The sequence below is a fragment of the Xenopus laevis genome, chromosome 2S, assembly GCF_017654675.1.
Source record: "Xenopus laevis strain J_2021 chromosome 2S, Xenopus_laevis_v10.1, whole genome shotgun sequence".
NCBI classification, from domain to species: Eukaryota; Metazoa; Chordata; class Amphibia; order Anura; family Pipidae; genus Xenopus; species Xenopus laevis.
Window position 1 is genome coordinate 59,806,180 of NC_054374.1, and position 21,679 is coordinate 59,827,858.

The following is a 21,679-nucleotide window of genomic DNA, read 5'->3' on the forward strand; positions in this document are numbered from 1 at the left end:
AAAACCATCTTTCAGTGAAACTTTTTAATATTTGGATCACTTTGCACAAATGACCTCTAGCTTTATGACTTCTGCATAGATTTTCATGGAATAAGAACTCTGTGACATATTTAACCTACTCGCACTTCTTGTTTGTTTTCCATTGCTGAATATCTTTTTGGCAAACTATGCATCAGCTAGAATTTATCATACAAATGAAACAAAAAAAAGGTCACTGCTAAGAAATTATCTGACTTTTTCCTTCAGTGTGGCACCAGTAGAGGCCAAGATCTTAAACACTTTTGGCACAAATGCTATTTTCCATTGAATGACAACTGCATCTTGCTCGGTCACCAAAATGCTATTGTATATTGTTTGGAATATTCCCAGTACAATATATGGATTATGGGTTATGTATAAAAAGACAGATGACCCTGAGGAAAAGTCAGTACAGATGCAATAATGGCCAAGTTTGTACTCCTCACTGGTGAGTATGAGTTTTAAAACAGCCTTAAAAACAGTGGGAAAATTGATGAATGGTCTACAGTATGTAAGGCTTTACCTTACAATTTTTAATAGAAAATGTTTCATTGAACTTTTGTTCGAATTGCAATACTTTGTATGTACAAAACATATCAGTAACAGTGGGTAGTTATTGTAATCTATTTAAAGTAATTATTTTTTGTTTTATTTTTTTGTATAATAAAATCTTGCTAGACATAGCAGTCAATGTTTTCTGGCAATATTGGATAGAACAAGTCACAAAATATGGGTAAGCATGATGCATAAAACTTTTTTTTTAAGTTAGGATCTTAAAAATGTAAAACAAACCCTGTCAAACAAATGCTTTGGTTCTAGCAAACAATATTTGGAAAGCAGCAGGTAACGTTTACTAGTTTGCAGTATGAAAGCAAGCATCTCATTGGTTGCTTTGGCCAGTCCCGAATAATGCCAGTTAATATATTACATCCAATGTGCTTCTTCATGACAACCGGGTAAAGGAGCTGGCTGTTGCAAAACATTTTAAACGGGATCAGAAATATATTTGTTTATTGATATTTTTCATATCTAATTGACTTAGTAATTGTCTATTAAGAAGTATTTGTTGTCTATTAAGGATTATTTGTGTATTACATTTTGGTATCAGTAAAAAAAATGTACTGTATCGTTACAACTCTCACCGTAAAAACACTTTTTTTTTAAAGACTAAATTTAAGATGACATTTCCTTTTTTCTAATTATGAAGGATGAAAAACAGATTTACTGTTAGATAAAGTACTGGAGAGTTTATTCTTGAGTAGAAAAAATCCCATTTAAGACAGTCAATCAACATTATATTATTCTTTATGTATAGAGTGCAGACTTATTCTGCAGCTCATTATAGAAATTGTACATCATTCACATCAGTCGCTGCCCCAGCAGTACTAGCCATTGCCCCACAGTGTTTCCGTATAGAATTGAGATCTATTATCATATTATTATCTTATCCTTATTCTTATTTGTACATTTTAATCCATAAGCAGCATGGTGGTGCAGTGGGTAGCATTACTTCCTTGTAGTACGGTTTAACTCCAGCCAATTCAAGGAGTTTGTTCAAGTTTAGTTTGCTCCTTATAAAATTGACCTTAGCTTGAAAGTTCCAATGGGGCAGGAAATTATGTATAATCTCTGTAAAGTGCTATGTTGAAAAAATGTTTTATAAGTTCTGTTTTATGTCCTGTGCTATAGCTGTTTATTATCCAAAAAATACTCTTTCAGGATTTTTGCCTTTCTTTGTCTCATTAAAGAGATACTGACAACATGAATTAACTTTTTTTAAATATTTTTCAGAATATTGTCTTTGCATGCTATATTTAATTATGACATAAGTATTTCCCGATGCTTTTAGATTACGTTCCTCTATGAGGGGGCTGCCAAATTTGTGCAGAAGAATTTTGTTAGCATTAGTAACTCTATCTGAAAGGCAGAGAAGGGACAATCCGGTTGGCAAAACAGTCAGGTTTAGGAACTCCAAGTAACAATTATTTACAAAAGCAGATCTATCAGCACAAAATGGTCAGGTAACTTTTGATGTACATTCATATTTTGAAAATTAGTTTTTTTTTTGTGTCAGTATCGTTAAGGTTATATGTTGCCTGCATATTTTTAAATCGTGATTTAGCCACACATGTCCCACTGACATGATTGACCTACATAGTTCTGTACCATTTGTAAACACAGATACTGTGCTTTCAATGCATTTAAAGACATTGATAAAAATATGAAATTATAGAATTCTGCAACACACTACTTAAAACCCTTGTCCAGTGATTGACAACTACTTTCTTTATAAGATCTTTTAGCCAGTTTAAAATTCCGGTTCTATAATTGATATTCAGATAAATTTTCCCTATACATAATTTTTCCATATAATTGCTCCATCTTTCTATGTATCCTCTCACGCCTAAACAAAAGCTAGCTTTATCTACAGCTAGGTCATGAATATCACTGAACTATGCTTAAACAACAGATATAAATCAGTAACAAAGTTGCTATCTTCCAAAATGATTACTGATTGCTTGGATAAAAACTAATTTGATGTATTCATACTTTTTACATTTCCTATTTAAGGGCTGAGCCTTCTGTTTTGTGCTGATTTAGGTAAGTAATCACCTTAGAATAAGAAACATATTTCTTTTTAATGGTATATGGGCTAATTTATTTATATAAAGGTGTCTTTAAGAGGGCCCCTAAGGTAGACTTGGGGTATTACACAACCTTCAGTTGTTTGTAATTTAAGTGGCACAACAGCAAACACTAATAAATGAAACACAAAATGCACCGTTACTTTGCCATTAATTGTATCCCTGTCATTCCCAGAACCCATCTCTTGTCTTTTTGCACTAAAGAGGTTGTCTTAACAGGCTTTACTTACCAGCTTACATGCTACTTTACCAACTGGGCGCAGTACAGACCTGGATTAGGAAAGTTTAAGCCTGATAACATTGATCCATGCCTTTGTACTCACTTGATCTATGCCTTTGCCGGAATGTCTGATAACCAAATCAACATTACTGATTGGAATGACATCACCTTATACAACTCTTTCCAAAATTTAAAGAAGCAGTAAGTAAATTGACGTGCATTAAATTTATTTTGATGCCCATTTTTCGGTAAAGCAAAACTGCACAGATTCGCCCATCCCTATTAACAAACTTTAAAACACAGGAACAAAGTGATTAGTAATTGTGGTATGCGCAAAACTTTGGAAACCCTTCCACTTGTCCAGTGATAAACGCTGTTTTTGCAAGGCTTCTCATCCCAATTACCTAATTTTTAACAGCCATTAGGAGTTCACAGCTGTTGACGACTCAACATCCATGGGCTCTTCTAACCAAACTGAGTGAGGACCTGAAAACAGAGCCAGGCTGGGCAGGCACCCTAGGCAACCTGGGCAGTCGCAGCGCCGGCTGAGCGCATGCATTCGCGAGTTGGCTTGAGTTTGCGCACGCACACATGTGCAGAAGCGATAAAAGACGTGGAAAGAGCACACATTGTCAAAGTAAGAGGGGAGCGGACATGGGGTAGACGGCAGAGTAGGTACGTGCCTGACGCCCCCCAGCTTTTCACCCTAGGCAAGTGTCTACTCTGCCTACCCCTAGATCCGGCCCTGACTGAAAATTAATCTGTTGCTTACCAAACATGGAAATGCTATAACAATGTTGGAAAACACTTCCAGTTCACAATTTCCACTGCTTGTAATGTCTTTAAGAAATGGTAGTAAATGAGGAACTGTGGTTTTGGAAGACTAAGATAACTTTCAGAAAGAATGCTCATATGATGGCCAGAAAGACAAATGCTAACACTCATTTAAAGGCAAATGACCTGCTGCAAGGTTTGGCTGCCACAGAACTGGTGTTGCACCATTCCACAGTTTAGAGCTGCATAGAAGGGTAAAAAGAAGGAACCTTATCACAAATGTCAACTTCTGAGATAAACAAAACAACATCTAGAGAAGCCAGAGGCATACATATCAGGGAGTCAGTGATGCTAATGTGAAACAGCTATGAAGCTGAAGGTGAAGAGGGATGGATCATACAACCAGGGTTGGACTGGGCCAGCAGTACACCAGGATAAAACTTAATGGGCCCCGGCTCTTGTGGGCCCTGCCCACCCAGCCCTGCTACCGGCTCTGCACCAGGAATTTTGGGTGCTCCTCTCCCACCCTGATCCAGACTACAAGTAAGAGGAATGCAAAGTGAAGCACATCGCCGGAAGACTTTCTGCAAGTTGAGGAGTTTGTTACTGGGGTGGGGGGCCCCAGAGGTGACAGCCCAGTGGGGCCCCCAGTGGGCCTACAACAAGATAATTGTCCTAAACATACCTCAAAACCACCATGAACTACTTCAAGAAAAGCAAGCTAATTGTTATGAAATGGCCCTCACTGAAACTCTATGGTTTAGATGTCCCAAGACATTTCTGGTCAGGTGATCTCTGAGGCAGCACACAGACCATCACGAAGTGGTGGCTCAGGGCAAGAGATGTAAAAGGGCAATATTTACTTAAATATATATTCCAGTTTGGTGAGATTCTGTAATATGCCACTTAATATGAAATGAACTATCTGTTGCTTAAGTGTTCATTTTGGGGGTATAGTTTTCCTTTAACTGAATACAAATGCTGTTTATTAGCTGTGCCAAATGGGTATTACTAAATACAGAATTGCTAGGGTGACAAAACTTTTGCATGCCACTATTGCTATTTTCTTTGTTCCTATTAGTTGAAGTTTGATATACAATATATATATATATGTATATATGTATATATATTAACAGCAAAAAGGGTCCGCACACTCAGGTCTTAAAAATGTAAAAAAGTTTTATTGTAAATGCCAGACTAACGTTTCGGCCTCCTCCGAGGCCTTTCTCAAAGTGTCTAAAGGATTGTATGAATGCCTTAAATACAAGAGTTGGCGGGAACATAGACAAATTGGAACTGACGTATTATTACATCACTGAAACGTAACTGCCTTAAAAGTGCCACTAATGGCCTGCATATATATGTATTAAAGATGCATAGTACATACACAGAATGCATTTATACATAATGTCAACTTTTAAACAGTAAAACCAAACTATTGCTAAAAACACGAAATTAAGTAACCTTTGCTAGTATTCATTTCCTTATCTCTGAATAAAACAATGTTGCAAAAATGTTACAAAAGTTATGTCAAAAAATGAGTAAAGATAACAGGCCTGCTCTGAAGTTCTGTCCATCTGATATGCTAATTAATATATCCAATATGTGTCAAGTATAAAAGATACCTCTCAATTAACGGTAAGTGGCAACCTGCAGATTATCATATATTCATCAGTTGCAGTTATTCCTATCCTCAGGTTGTAAAATCCAAGCCCAGCCTCTGTGGGAGGGACGTCCAAATATAATATCGCCCACCTGTGTGGCTCACCATAGTGTTTGATGAATATATGATAATCTGCAGGTTGCCACTTACCGTTAATTGAGAGGTAGCTTTTATACTTGACACATATTGGATATATTAATAAACATATCAGATGGACAGAACTTCAGAGCAGGCCTGTTATCTTTACTTTTGTTATCTTTTTTTTTTGACATAACTTTTGTAACATTTTTGCAACATTGTTTTATTCAGAGATAAGGAAATAAATACTAGCAACGGTTACTTAATTTCGTGTTTTTAGCAATAGTTTGGTTTTACTGTTTAAAAGTTGACATTATGTATAAACTAGACATTAAGCCCATTAAATTAACGGGCGCTAGAACATATGTGTAATAAAAATACCTGGTGGTCTAGTGGTGCGGCGGCGTGGACGGCCGCCAGGCTCCTTCTCCTGCCTCCAGCGCCGGCGCCATCTTGGTTTCTTAGGGCGCGCGCGGCGCGCCTGCACGCCTCTTAAAGGTACAGGCGAGCTGGCGTGATTACGCCAGCGCGCATTGGCGCACGTTTTGGCGCGAAATTTGAAAGTATTTAAGGCCCATTCATACTCCCAGCCAGTGCCCGTGATAGAACTTGTTTCTAGTGGTTTCCTGAGCCTTGTGCATCTGATCTGTATCTCGTCTGTCTGATTATCCGTGTTTGACCTTGCCTGTATCCTGACTATTCTGAAATCTGTATCCTGACCCTTGCCTGCCTACGACAACTCTTCCTGCTTAACCCCTTGATTGACAACCCGGTTTGACCCTTGCCTGCCTGACGATTCTGATATCCACCTGCCTCGACTCTGCTTGTCTGACGATTCTCTTGCCTGCTCCATTTGTACCGTGACCTTCGGCCCAAAAGACTCTGCTAACAGCCGTGCCCCTTCGCCAGCCAGAACACCTCGCCTTGCACCCCTCGTTAAGTCCAGGTGGCACCCAAGTAAGCTGAGGGCTCCTCCCGAAGCCCAACGGTGGTCACACTACTGGTGAAGCCGAGCCGAGACCAGGGTGCTTGGCATTTGTTCTGGTATCGGGTGCCGGCCGTGACAATATGTAGTCAAACATTCGCCAGAGACGGTCCGTGGGGCACATGCGCAGTAGCGCAATCCCACGGACACAGGGACTGGACGCAGAGACACTTCAACTTTATTATATAGGATGCTTTCTGTGTATGTACTATGCATCTTTAATACATATATATGCAGGCCATTAGTGGCACTTTTAAGGCATTTATGTTTCAGTGATGTAATAATACGTCAGTTCCAATTTGTCTATGTTCCCGCCAACTCTTGTATTTAAGGCATTCATGCAATCCTTTAGACACTTTGAGAAAGGCCTCGGAGGAGGCCGAAACGTTAGTCTGGCATTTTCAATAAAACTTTTTTACATTTTTAAGACCTGAGAGTGCGGACCCTTTTTGCTGTTTGTACATTGAAATTTTGGACACTGCACCCAGGCAATTTATCGAGAGTGCTGGCTTCTTTGTGGACTATATACAAATATATATATATATATATATATATATATATATATATATATATATATATATATATATATATATATATATATAGTCCACGAGGTAGCCAGCACTCTCGAAAAATTTGTTTGAATTGCCTGGGTGAAGTATCAATAATTTCAATTTACTGTAAATCCACAAAGACAGATCCGCACTCTCAGGTCTTATGAAAATATAAACAGTTTTATTATCTAGATGCGAGACTAACGTTTCGGCTTTCTCCGGGGCCTTTCTCAAACATATTAAAATTTTGTGAAAATTGTCTGAAATAAATCGACACTTCTTCACCATACTACAGTGAGTGCTGATCTTCTGTTCATGTATTACAGCATATTTGATCATGCACCTCTGGCTTCAAATTGGATTGAGTGCGGGCACTGTGGGACATTATATATATATATATATATATATATATATATATATATATGTGCGTGTGTGTGTGTGTTTGTGTGTGTGTATATATATTTGAAACTGACCAAACATTAATGACATTACATTACAGCAATGGAGAGCTGAAAACACTGCTGTCTATTGGAGGCTGGAACTTTGGAACTGGACCGTAAGTACAAATCTTCATGACAACCTAGATTAAAATTTAATTTTAAATAAAACTTAAGACTAACCTAATTATTTTGCAGCTTTACTGCCATGGTGTCCAGCTCTGAAAATAGAAGGATTTTTATTTCTTCTGCAGTTCGATTTTTACGAAAATATGGCTTTGATGGATTAGCCTTGGACTGGGAATACCCTGGTTCCAGAGGAAGCCCTCCTCAGGAAAAACACCTATTCACTACATTGGTACAGGTAAGAGTAAGGCCAGGAGGTAGTAGTATTATATATCATTGGACTGTACCATACATCTTTTAAAAGATCTATAAACCCCACTAGTTTATTTTGGACACTGGATTGCTGTATCTGCTGAACTGAACTGAAATGTGGTCTCTTGTTATATGAGAGCCATTTATTCTTGTGGATATAGTAATATAGTTACATAGTAGATGAGGTTGAAAAAAATGACAAATTATTATTATCATTATTATTATTATTATTATTATTATTATTAATAATCATAATAATCATAATAATACTAACACATATTTACAAAGAACAGTCTATCATACAATGTAACATTTCAACTGAATCCTTAACCTTTTTCCTCTGGATGGATATTCTATACCACATTCTTTTGGGATGTAATAGTTCTGTATCATAGTATCAGAGGCGGGCCAAACAGGCCGGGCGCCCTAGGCAGCCCAGCCCGCCTGCTCGCCCCTTGCTTTCTCCCGTTCCCGGCGCGCAAGCACAGTAAGCAGGTTCCCGGCGCGCATGCGCAGTAAGCGCGTTCCCGGCACATGCGCAGTAAAGGCGGCCCGGCGCACATGCGCAGTAAAGGCATTCACGTTCGCTTCAGCGTGCGGCACTTACTGCGAACAGATTTCCAGGTGGGTTCGGTCTAGGGGTAGGCAAAAGAGGTAGCTGCCCAGCGCCCCCCAATCATTGCGCCCAAGGCAGCTGCCTCTTCTGCCTACCCCTAGTTCCGGCCCTGCATAGTATACCTAACTCCTCAAATTCATTAGCGGCTCTAAACATTCTGTGTCTGTGTCTCTGGTGTTTCTGTCTGCCAGAGCTGCAGTCTAGGTGCAAATTCTGAACTGTTACAATTTGCTAATTAGTTTCTGAAAAACGGATCCCCTACCTGTATTTGAAAAAAAAATTATTTCTGGTGAACAATCTGAAAACAACTGAAAAAAGTGTTGGAAGGTGAACACCCCCTTTAAATTAGAAAAACCAATACAATTTTTTATTTTGCAAATCAATAAATAAGCCAGGTTTTTAAAATCTAGTCCAGCAAAACATAGAACAGATATTTGCTTGAATTTTCTTTAAACAGTAAATGCTAATACTAAAGGCTTGTCACACTACTAGATGCATAACTTAAATTAATGTTTTTTCTCTAGGAATTGCATTCCGCTTTTGAGGAAGAAGCCTCCCAAACCAAAAACACCAGACTTTTACTTACTGCAGCAGTGGCTTCTGACATTTCCAAAATCAATGCAGGTTACCAGATTCCTGAGATTTCTCAGTGAGTTAAACATAACTAATTACAAAATAAAAACATCTACAAAGTTGACTTAATGCATTTCAGTGATACATTATAGAGTGCAATTCTTTTTTCCTGAAAAAAGCTAAATTATTAGCAATTATCAGCAATAAATTAATTTTACAATTCCCTGTTCCTCAGAGTTTTGGATCACATTTATGTAATGACCTATGACCTTCATGGCTCTTGGGAAGGATTTACAGGAGAAAACAGTCCCCTCTTTTCTGCACCTTCTGCTGATGGATATAGGTCTCATTTAAATGTTGTAAGTATACAAGGGATAGTAGAAATAAGGCACATTAATGTTTGAACTAAGATTGACTACAGTATTTCTAATTTATGTGAACAAATTAAAGGGGAGCTATTATGAGCTTTATCTAACTGAAATAAGAAACTTTATAAATTTTCTCAAACAAAAATTCTGTTCATGTTACTCCCCCTCTAAGCAATTTGTTTCTCTGGATTCTTTCTTTATGCAGGAGTTGGAGTCTAATACGTTGTGTGTGCACATTTTCCCTAGACAATGTAAAAGAGCTATCTTACATGGGGGGCCTTGTTTATCAAAATCCAAATTTTTCAACCAAACTAGAATCCACGATTGGACCTTATCTATTATTAAAAAAGTTTTGGCATTCGGACTTTAATAGATAACCCCCTTAATGTTATTTTTGTAATAGGTTTCCCTATAAATGGTAAATGATGCTTATGTCAAAATGTATTCTGCCATATATAAATTTACTAGAGTTAAGTGCAAAAGTCTAAGGGGATTATGTCATAAAAGGTACTAAGCTTGCCCAGGTGCAAAACCAGCAGGTTGCATGTACTGGTCACCTGCTTATTGGGGGAAATGTTATAACATTTGCAAAGAGAACTATTTTGCAAATAAAAATTTGAATGTTGCAATGTAATATTCTTCATTATGCTTTTATTGCATTGCAAATTGTGCATTGCAAACCTTTAACACCTGCTTGAAGGTAGCATAAACGTTTGGAGCAAATGTAACAACTTTTTTCATGTTTTTCATGTTTCAAGTTTTATTACATACATCGCACACTATAGCAAACTATAAAATTCGTAGTCGATATCCTTTCAATTTTTAAATATGTTTTCTCATTGCGAACAATTTGCGAACAATTATTGGTATAGTGACTTATAATACATTCCCCAACTGGTTGCAATGGGTTACTGCTCCTGGCCAAAGTGCCTTTTATTACATTTGGGGGTAAATGCCTTTTTTTTCTAAAAGTGTAACTGAGTGATAACCTGTGACCAGACATTTCAACTCTAGTTTTGCTTCTCTAATTAATAAGTATTTGAAACCTCCTATGATTGCATTACAATATAAAGCACACTGGCACCAATTTATAAACACTGGGCAAATCTGCACCTGGGTATTAACACATAGCAACCAACCAGTAACTATTAACTTTTTTAGCCAGCTGCAGGCTGAACAGTGAAAGCAAACATCTGATTGGTCACCATGGGTTACTGCCCAGGTGCAAATTTGCCTGTTGTTTATAAATGAGACCTATTGTCTCATAAAATAAAAAACACTATTTATTGAAACATTAAAAAACACAGGTGGCTGCTGTTGAATGGACACTATGATTAAGGTTTTTTTCTAAAACCCATTAGGTGCCCATTCCATATAGCTGTTTCAATAAATAGTGATTTTTTACTTTATGAGGCAGTGTGCCTTATATTTTTTTTCTTTTTTTGCTTCGGGTAAACGCAGTATGAGGAGTTCTGCATGAATGTAGGCACACTAAATCCTCTGCAGTCCGTTGATATGATATTCATTCATTCTTAACAGTTTTGCTGACTTACTATTGCATCATGCATATTATTGCATACGTTAATATATTCTTGTTTAATTCTACCCTTTAAAAAGCAATAGTAATACAATAATATGTTATTCCAGTTTTTTCTGAGCATTAAAGGAGACATATAGGATACATGAAAAAAAAACCTAAATTTGTAGGCAATTATAAGTAATATATGGTGTTGCTTTTACTTGGTGCTAAAAAAATTATATTATCTTTACAAATAGACCCTTTATTGTTTATTGGAGCTCCCTATAGATGTTCTCTGGTCCCTGTATGTGTTTCAATCACAGCCCTGCTGTCACACAAGCACAGACAGGCTTCAGTTCCCTATCAGGTCCTGCTAGCTGCTGATTGGTTCCTGCCCTACAGTGCAGTGAGCTGAGAGTCACCAGCTCCCCTGCACAGCCTGGGAATTCAGCGAGCAGGAAGTGGAAGAGAAGGGAGGGATTATTAGGGTTTTTGCAGAGATATTCAATAAATCAGCCTGAAACACTATTTTTTAAAGCACAATTCTTCTATATCTAAATGACTATAATGCACAGGTACATTTTTATTTTTTCAAAATGTCTCCTTTAAGAACTGCATACCATAATTGGAACACTTCTGAAAAGGTTTCACCATAGTTTTGTATAGATATAATAAGGGTATACAAAGTTAAAAAGCTTATACACTGTTAAACTGTTAGACAAAGAACACCAGCTAGTTGAGCACCCTTGCCTTTATAAGCAGAAGGCATCATTTAAAAGTTACCAATGAGAATCAGTGGGTGCTAAGACATTTAACACATTTTACCTAAATTCTCTTGTACTTAGTGTCAGCATGCTAGTTACACTTATGTGAATGAGGCACTTTTTGCATTTCATCCACACATTCTTTATTTTTTGCACATAATCAGGCACATGAAAATATTTGCCTTTGCCCTGTCCAAGTAATGTCCATATTGTTGCAGGTGCCACTTGCACACTTTACTAACCAGCACACAATTTTGTGCACTATTTGTTAAGTCAGAATTTATTTTGGTCTTTTACACCAGAAGATCATTCTTCAAGATCCAAAGTAGGTGGAAAACCTGCGGAAATAGGCTGCAGCTTTCAGAGTTGATTTGAAGACTGCATGTTTTGAGTAAAGCTTTTTACATTTCACTTGAACTTGAAACATGTTGTGTTCATATAAACACTGAAGGTTGTAATTTAGTTCCACAGTGTGTTTGTCACCTATTTTGTTTAGATTGTTTCGCTTCATTTGAATGGAAGTAGTGGAGGTTCAAGATAAAGTACTTTAAATGATATAGACTGTTCCAGATCTATTGTGGCTGTGGATAATAATTCTTCAAAAATCCTGATTATTTCATAGTTTTATGTTCTTAAGAAGCCTTCCTAACGTGGATGTGGGTGCTGATCTGGGCCCACAAGAGCCGGGGGCCCACCGGGTTTTTTCCCAGTGTCCTGCAGGTCCCGTCCAACCCTGCATGATCTTACCTCCAAAACACTTACTGGCATATACTTGAAAGAATTATGCATTGCCTATTGCTATATCTGTTTGCATCCATGGGGTTACATATCATTTCCATAGTAGCAAATAAATAAGTACCACTTTTTAATGCCATTATAAAATAAATGGCACTAGGTAGGTATTCCACAAAACAGAGAGAAAAATGTGAAAACATTCAGTAAAAACATACATACCACATGAGTCTCCTGAAACAGAAGAAGCATACGTGACAGCAGTGTAGTGCTGAATTAGCCCTGGGATCTTATCATGGTGTGGGATTAAATCATCAGCCATGTCATCATGTCTCATTGCCACACTTTCATTTGGCTTGCAAATGCATTAGAGCACAAACACATTGGTGTCTATTCTGACAGTACTGCCTGGTTTTTACAATATAAACAAAACCAACACTTTTCAAGCTATATCACAACAAATGATGATTGTTAATGGGAGAATCCACCTCTGACTTTAACCAGGAAAGAATATACAGTATAATTTGAGACTTTCATAAAACTATCTTTTTTGTTAGATAATATTTCCTTACTTTCACTTCCATCAATCAGTTTGAATGGGATTTATGTAAAGATTTGTGAATATGTGCAAGACATAGCAAAATGGCAATCTTAAGAAAACTATGGATATAATAAAACATTTAACACATTTTAAATGTTGTCAAAATCTTTCCCTACAGTATTATGTAATGAACTACTGGGTGACAAATGGTGCACCAGCCTCTAAACTCTTTGTTGGATTTCCAATTTATGGACACACCTTTAATCTGAAAGATGCATCTGATAATTCCATTGGTGCCCCTACTACTGGACCAGGGTCTGCTGGGCCATTCACACTGCAGCCTGGATTACTGGCTTATTATGAGGTAAACTAAAAGCACCTAAAAAATTGAACCTCTAGTTGTATATTAAATGCTCATCATTGTAGATTAAGTATGCATAAACATTGTGTATGACCCTTCTGTTTTACATTTCATATAATAGTGCACATAAATAAACCAAATCAAAAATGACTAGTTTGCCTGACAAAAATTAGTAGTATCAAAATGGTTTTTGTTGCCCATACTGGCAAATCTTACAGTTCCACCATTGTTTAAAGGCTATAAAGAATCCGTGCTACAGATAAAAAAATACTCAATGTTAAAAAAACCTATAACAAACATACCAGATCAGAATAACCTTTCAGAACATTACATTTTAAGGATATACTTCCTTTTAAGATGAAAATAAAATTTTAATATTGTCTAATATTTTCTATGTCTACTTTTTAGCAGTTGAACATCTTAAAGTGAGTGAAATAAAAATTGTACAAACTTTTGTACAACTTTTTAGAATTCTATATGAACAAAGCTTGGCTTAAGATGCTGTTCTTTGAGAAGTTTTAATGTAAAGCCAAGGCTGTCTTTACTTATTTGTGTATTATCTGTTTAATATAATATTTGAAACACTTAAGGGGCAAATTCACTAAGATGCGAAGTTGCGCCAGGCGCAACTTCGCCGCACTTCGCCGCACTTCGCCAGGCGTAGTTTCGCCAGCGCTCCGCAAATTCACTAAAATCCGAAGTTGCGCTCAGGGGTAGCGTAAGGTTGCGAAGTTGCACTAGCGTTGATTCGCTATGTAAAGCGAAGTTACGCTAGCGAAGGCTAATTTGCATATGGCGCGAAATTCAAATTTCAATGGAGGAATACGTATCAGCATTACAAATGCCTAGAAAACCTTCAAATCAGCAAATAAAAATTTTATTTTGCCCTACACATGTGCCCACTGTCTAGGTAAGTTGCCATGAGTCAGGAAATGTAGGGGGGAAGGAGGGGAGCCCCAAAAAATTTTTCGATCTTTTTCAGCCTATCACCCATCATGTAGAAAACACGCCAGTGTTTTTTGGGACTTAGAAAAAAAATTGACTTTTTTTGAAACAATCCCTATCTACTCTATTGCGCTTCGCCAGGTCTGAGGTGGCAAAGGAAGTCTAGCGTAAAAGGTAGCGTTCAGTACACTGCGCAAGTTAGTGAATTTGCGTAGTTACGTCGCTAGCGAAAATTCGCCTGGCGTAAGGGTGCAAAGTAACACTAGCGAAACTACGCGAGCGTTCGTTAGTGAATTTGCGCAGTAACGAAAATGACAAACGCTAGCGAATTAACGCTAGTGTTCGGCGCTTTGGGGCTTAGTGAATTTGCCCCTTAGGGGGAAATGTAATAAAATTGCAAAAGTGCAAAACTTTGCGAATATAAATTTGCCTGTTGCAATGTAATATTCTTCATAAGGCTTTTATTGCATTGTGAATCTTAATTGTACATTGAGAAACTTTAACAGCAGTTTCATTAAGTAATGTCACAAAAAATGGTTTGCAATTGAGAAATTTTATTGCATACACTATACAATATTGCATATGCAAACTATAAAATTCACAATCGCTTCTTATTGTCGTGTGAGGGGCAAAGTGTTCTCCAATGCATAATTTTTCATTATGCAAACATTTATTCGAATTTGAAGGGATTGTGAACAATTTTGCTTTAGCGACCAATATTACATTCCCCTATAAGAGGCCTATTCCTCATGCCTTGTAAAACATTGGAGAAAAGCAACACCGGTGATGTTGCCCATCAATCAATCAGCAGTTAGATTTCAACAAGTTAGAAAATAAAAGCAGATCTGATTCATTGCTATGGGCAAAATCACTGTTGATATTTTTCTCCACTATTTTATATAACATGATAAATAGGCCTCTAATTGTTAACGTGTATCTACTATCAAGCGAATAAAATGCTAGAGAGGAAGCAAACAACATTTTTGCAAACAGAAAACAGATTTCTGTTGCTCAGCACTAACAATTACAGTTTTAGTTATCCTGTACCTTAAGGCTCATTAATATGGTATGAAGCTATTTCTAATAATTTGCCCTTTTTGCTTATATTCTATATACTACTGGTCCTTTTCTAATAATTTTTGCAAATTACATTAATTTTCTTTCACCATGCAAAATCTCTGGACACATCTCTGGCACATTTCCCTTCTGATTATCTTTAAAAACTAAATGAGCTAAGGAGGAAAGTAAAAACAAGGCAGGATAAAATCCAGAGGTGATGCTGCCTTCATAAGTTATTTGAAAATCTGGTAGACAGACAGAAGGAACAGCAGTTCGACTCTTCAGTGAAAAATATGTATATGTATATTAGAAAATTGTATATATATACCATTTTTTAAATTAAACATTAAAAAAGGAAAATCTTGTGGCATAACTAGTGCATGATCTACCAAAACAGATGCTAATTTGTATGTACCCACAAATAAGATGTAATTTTGGGGGAATGGTTCATTGTAAGTATAAATCGCATCTGAAAATAACACTCAGGGCTGATCCTGGCCCCTCTCCATCCAGAAGGCTAGTGCAATTGCGCTAGAAGAGACGCATTTCAGGTTTGAAAACCAGAAATTCAGCTCTTAAAGTTACAGGAATGGCATTTTTGCCACCCCTGGTAACTAGTGGGGCACTGCTGCCTGATCACACCAGAATAAATGATTGTAATAGTCACATCAGAAAAGCAAGTATATTACTGCCTGTAGAAAAAATTAACTAAATCTATCAGTATCAGTTACTAATAAATAGATTTTGTTTTCATTAACTTTAATAGATCTGCACTTTCTTAAAGAATGAAGCAACCAAAATGTGGTCTTTTTCTGAAGATGTCCCCTATGCATATCATGGAAATGAATGGGTGGGATATGACAACATCATTAGCTTTAAACTCAAGGTATTTTGACAGCATATGACATTGTGTAACATAAGTTATGTCAATACTGGTACTAAAACACTTTCTCATGCATTCCATGTTCCAGGCTGAGTGGCTGATACAAAGCAACTTTGGAGGTGCTATGGTTTGGTCTCTTGATATGGATGATTTTACAGGGACATTTTGTAACCAGGGAAAGTTCCCTCTGATCTCTTCTCTAAAGAGCACTTTTAGATTTAATGCCTCCGGTGAGTCATACTTGCCCTACCAAGCATTTGCAAACCTAACAAAAAATGTTTAATGCCTTTGTTTTTGCTTTGTTAATGCTCAGTCTGTTTCCTTTATATTCACTGGAATGAAATGGGATCTAAACCCAAAAAATTAATCAATGCTTTCTGTGAGCACTTTTTAAATCTACATGAATTTGTATGCTAAGCGATCCCAAGTTTCTAAATGGAATGTACAATTATTACAACACAGTGAAACAGTACATTATATAGTAAAACAGTCCTTTTTTAACATGCATTGATACAGAGTGTGAAGTAATTTAGTGATCTTCATGAGTGCATTAAAAATAGCTATACAATAAAATGCAGATACATATTTTGTCCAGATAGACCTTTCAAGTGTACCTGTACCAAATATCACAATTATTTTTTTACAGTTGCTTTTAAAATACTGAATTCTTTTTCTGTCTTTAGGCTGTATCCCACCTGCTTCAACTAGTGCCCCAATCACAGTTGCTCCGTCTACAACTCACAAAGTAACTGATTCTGGCAGCACTACTAAAGAATCTGGATTTTGTATTGGTAAAGCTAATGGTCTGTATCCAGTTGCTGGGAATAACAGTGCCTTCTGGAACTGCTTGGATGGGATAACCTATCAGCAAAAGTGCCCAGCTAGCCAAGTTTTTGAAAATAGCTGCCAATGTTACATATAGTTACATAGTTAAATTGGGTTGAAAAAAAGACAAAGTCCATCAAGTTCAACCCCTCCAAATGAAAACCCAGCATCCATACACACACCCATCCCTACTTTTAATTAAAATTCTATATACCCATACCTATATTAACTATAGAGTTTAGTATCACAATAGCCTTTAATATTATGTCTGTCCAAAAAATCATCCAAGCCATTCTTAAAGGCATTAACTGAATCAGCCATCACAACATCACCCGGCAGTGCATTCCACAACCTCACTGTCCTGACTGTGAAGAACCCCCTACGTTGCTTCAAATGAAAGTTCTTTTCTTCTAGTCTAAAGGGGTGGCCTCTGGTACGGTGATCCACTTTATGGGTAAAAAGGTCCCCTGCCATTTGTCTATAATGTCCTCTAATGTACTTGTAAAGTGTAATCATGTCCCCTCGCAAGCGCCTTTTTTCCAGAGAAAACAACCCCAACCTTGACAGTCTACCCTCATAATTTAAGTCTTCCGTCCCTCTAACCAATTTAGTTGCACGTCTCTGCACTCTCTCCAGCTCATTTATATCCCTCTTAAGGACTGGAGTCCAAAACTGAACTGCATACTCCAGATGAGGCCTTACCAGGGACCTATAAAGAGGCATAATTATGTTTTCATCCCTTGAGTTAATGCCCTTTTTTATGCAAGACAGAACTTTATTTGCTTTAGTAGCCACAGAATGACACTGCCCAGAATTAGACAACGTGTTATCTACAAAGACCCCTAGATCCTTTTCATTTAAGGAAACTCCCAACACATTGCCATTTAGTGTATAACTTGCATTTATATTATTTTTGCCAAAGTGCATAACCTTGCATTTATCAACATTGAACCTCATTTTCCAGTTTGCTGCCCAGTTTTCCAGTTTAGACAGATCACTTTGCAAAGTGGCAGCATCCTGCATGGAACCTATAGTTCTGCACAATTTAGTATCATCTGCAAAAATAGAAACAGTACTTTCAATGCCCACCTCCAGGTCATTAATAAACAAGTTGAAAAGCAAGGGACCTAGTACAGAGCCCTGCGGTACTCCACTAACAACACTGGTCCAATTAGAAAATGTTCCATTTACCACCACTCTTTGTAGTCTATCTTTTAGCCAGTTCGCTATCCAGGTACAAATACTATGTTCCAGGCCAACATTCCTTAATTTAACCAGTAACCTTTTGTGTGGCACTGTATCAAATGCTTTAGCAAAGTCTAAGTAAATCACATCCACTGCCATCCCAGAATCGAGGTCTCTACTTACATTCTCGTAAAAAGAAATTAAGTTAGTCTGGCAAGATCTATTACGCATAAAACCATGCTGGCACAAACTCATAGTATTATGATTTGCTATGAAGTCCAGTATCTTATCCTTTATTAACCCTTCGAAAAGCTTTCCTAATACTGACGTCAGACTAACTGGCCTATAGTTTTGAGGCTGAGAACGGGATCCTTTTTTGAATAGAGGCACCACATTAGCAATTCGCCAGTCTCTTGGCACAATACCAGATCTCAATGAATCCTGAAAAATTAAGTAAAGAGGTTTGGCAATCACAGAGCTAAGCTCGCTAATTACCCTGGGATGAATACCATCTGGCCCTGGACCTTTGTTAATCTTAACCTGTTCAAGTCTCTTTTGAATTTCTTCTTGTGTGAACCATGCATCATTAGTTGTATTACTAGAATTGGGAGTGTTAAGAAGGAAACCTTCACTTACTGGTTCTTCATTTGTGTAAACAGATGAAAAATACGAGTTCAGAATCTGCGCTTTTATTTTGTTTTCATCAACCAGCTGATCCCCCTCTGATAGTAAGGGTCCCACCCCTTCCTGCTTCATTTTTTACTATTGACATATTTAAAAAATAATTTGGGATTTTTTTTACTGCTTGCTGCAATATCCTTTTCTATAGCAATTTTAGCTTGCCTTATAGCTTCTTTGCATGATTTATTGGCCTCCTTGTACCTTATAAATGTTTCGGCTGTACCAGCTAACTTGAAAGCCTTAAAAGCACGTCTTTTCTTACCCACCTCAACACCAACGCTTCTATTGAACCAAAAAGGTTTTGCTTTGCAACGACGTTCCTTGCTTACAAGTGGAATATACTGACAAGTATATTTATTAAGCAGCATTTTAAAGACTTCCCATTTTTGTTCTGTGTTTAACCCTGTGAAAAGCATTTCCCACTTAATATGTTGCAGAGATGCCCTTATACTGTCAAAGTTTGCACGTCTGAAATTTAGTGTTTTAGTTACTCCCTTATAGAATTGCTTCTGCAACAGAATCTCAAAGGAGACCATGTTATGATCACTATTCCCTAAATGCTCACCCACACAAATGTTAGAGATGAGTTCAGTATTGTTAGTTATTACAAGGTCCAAAAGAGAGTTATTCCTAGTAGGTTCTTGAACGAGCTGGAATAAAAAGTTGTCATTCAGCATATTTACAAACCTACTAGCTTTTTCTGTCTTAGCAACCCCATTACCCCAGTCAATGTCTGGATAATTGAAGTCACCCATAGCAACAACTTGACCCAGCTGTGAAGCCGCTTGTATCTGCAAGAGTAGCTGGGCTTCATACTCGACACTTATACGAGGTGGTTTATAGCATACACCAATGATAATTCTTTTTGATACCTTTTGCCCAGTCGAAATCTCTACCCAGAGTGATTCTACACCCTCACCAGTGCCAGCTATTTTTATTTCTTTAGCGCATGGCTTTAATTCAGGCTTTACATACAAACCCACTCCTCCACCCTTTTTAATCCCTCTGTCCCTCCTAAAAAGGGTGTAACCATTTAAATTCACAATCCAGTCACATGTTTCATCCCACCAGGTCTCAGTGATACCAATTATATCATAATTTTTAGAGCATGCAATTAATTCTAGGTCTCCCATTTTACCTGACAAACTCCGTGCATTTGCCAGCAAACAGCGGAGGTTACTACTTTTACTTTTGAAATGTGCATTACTTAGTGAAGAATTATACGTTAAGTTAGTATTATTCTGTTTTCCTTGTAACAGAGGGACCTCCTTAGCTGGTAAACTGTATGCCCCCCTCACTCCTCCCCCATGACCCCTTACTAACCCCACTACCCCGTCTACACTAGCTTCCCCATAATCCTTTATCTCACCCACCCCCCTCTTGCCTAGTTTAAACACTCCTCCAACCTCTTAGCCATTCTTTCCCCTAGCACCGCGGACCCCCTTCCATTGAGGTGCAAACCGTCACGGCTATATAGGTTGTACCCCAACGAAAAGTCAGCCCAGTGCTCTAGGAACCCAAACCCTTCCTTCCTGCACCAAGACTTGAGCCACGCATTAAGCTCCCTAATCTCCCGCTGTTTTCCTAAACTTGCACGTGGCACAGGCAAAATTTCAGAAAAGATTACATTGGAAGACCTTTCCTTGATCTTAGAGCCTAGATCCCTGAAATCATTCTTTAAGGTCTTCCATCTACCATTTATTGTTGTAAGTGAATACATGGCCAATCCTCTTCAGGTCCTAATGTCTATAGCCAATTTTATATTATGTAGATGCAAAAATATAAAAATCATATAGTTTGGTCTTCAAACTCCTGTACTGTGTTTTATCCGTTTTATAAAATTAATATTAGTACAGAGCTACTGTACAACTTTTAACATAAAGTAACAAAATTATTAAAAATTGTATTAAACATAATGGTCCAAATAATATGTGACGACTATTGATTCTAAGGGGCCTTAGAGCTCAGGCAGGAAACTTAATAACTTGGAAAAGTATCAGATTGCTGAAAATCCATCTGGATTCCCTAATTAAATAATATATATAATATAAATATTAAGTTTTTAAATAAAACATAACACTTTTTTTTTACTATTAAATAATGTAATGTATTTGCTTTTAACTCTATGGTGGTGAATTTGAATTATAAAATATATGTACTTTGGTCAGTTCAATATTGTGAATGTATGGCCAGGAAAGGATTGTGGAAAGCAAAATGCTGATGACTCAAATAAAAGAAGAAACAAACAAAATCGTAGGGAATAACTACTCTGGATAAACTTTTATTTATCATCCTGTAATTTATACTAATTAAAATGTTTCAACCATTTTGCAGGTATCCCAGGCCCAATTACTACAGACAAGAACCACAGCAGCAGCGATGGTGGTAGCAGCACTGGTAGTACTGGATTCTGTTCAGGCAAATCCAATGGCTTGTACCCAGTGGCTGGGAATAATAATGCCTTTTGGAATTGTTGGAGAGGTATTACATATCAGCAAAAGTGTCCCTCCAGGCTTATCTTTGACAAAAGTTGTCAGTGCTGTAAGTGGCAATAATGTGAACTGTGGGTGTATTGAGAAGTATTTTCTGCAGCATATATATCTGGCTGGGACTAAACTAGCAGTCATCTGAACCGGACTCCTAAGCAATGGAATAATATTTATGGATCAAAAGTTATCAGTACTTAATAAGAAAAATATTCAAGTGGTTTAAAACTGCAACCATTAAAAATGTGCAAATAACTTATAATGGACAAAGGGCAAACATGTTTAAGCAGTTTTCTTCAATGTACTGTATACAATAGAGGAGCCAGAGTTTCAGTGGCTGGTACAGGAGGTGGTACATAAATAGTTATGAAAAGTTATTGTGAACAAGGCTC

At 37.3% G+C, this 21,679-nt stretch overlaps 1 protein-coding gene across 5 annotated transcripts in view; it reads left to right on the plus strand.

Annotated features, from left to right (window-relative positions):
* The first annotated feature begins 340 nt into the window (after positions 1–340).
* The window catches only part of LOC108709102 (acidic mammalian chitinase), a 30,455-nt gene continuing 9,116 nt past the window's right edge, over positions 341–21,679 (plus strand). The window contains exons 1-12 of one of the 5 annotated variants that reach the window (XM_041583846.1): positions 341–466; positions 2,590–2,619; positions 2,883–3,084; positions 7,434–7,490; positions 7,570–7,735; positions 8,890–9,014; positions 9,174–9,297; positions 13,041–13,226; positions 15,994–16,113; positions 16,199–16,340; positions 16,794–16,913; positions 21,136–21,342. In XM_041583846.1, coding sequence (XP_041439780.1) covers positions 442–466; positions 2,590–2,619; positions 2,883–3,084; positions 7,434–7,490; positions 7,570–7,735; positions 8,890–9,014; positions 9,174–9,297; positions 13,041–13,226; positions 15,994–16,113; positions 16,199–16,340; positions 16,794–16,913; positions 21,136–21,342 — 1,504 coding nt within the window. In that variant the 5' untranslated portion in view covers positions 341–441. Of the gene's footprint in view, positions 467–2,589; positions 2,620–2,738; positions 3,085–7,433; positions 7,491–7,569; positions 7,736–8,889; positions 9,015–9,173; positions 9,298–13,040; positions 13,227–15,993; positions 16,114–16,198; positions 16,341–16,793; positions 16,914–21,135; positions 21,343–21,679 lie in introns of those variants that run through there. The other 4 variants (XM_041583848.1, XM_041583844.1, XM_041583847.1 and 1 more) reach the window with 4 other exon arrangements.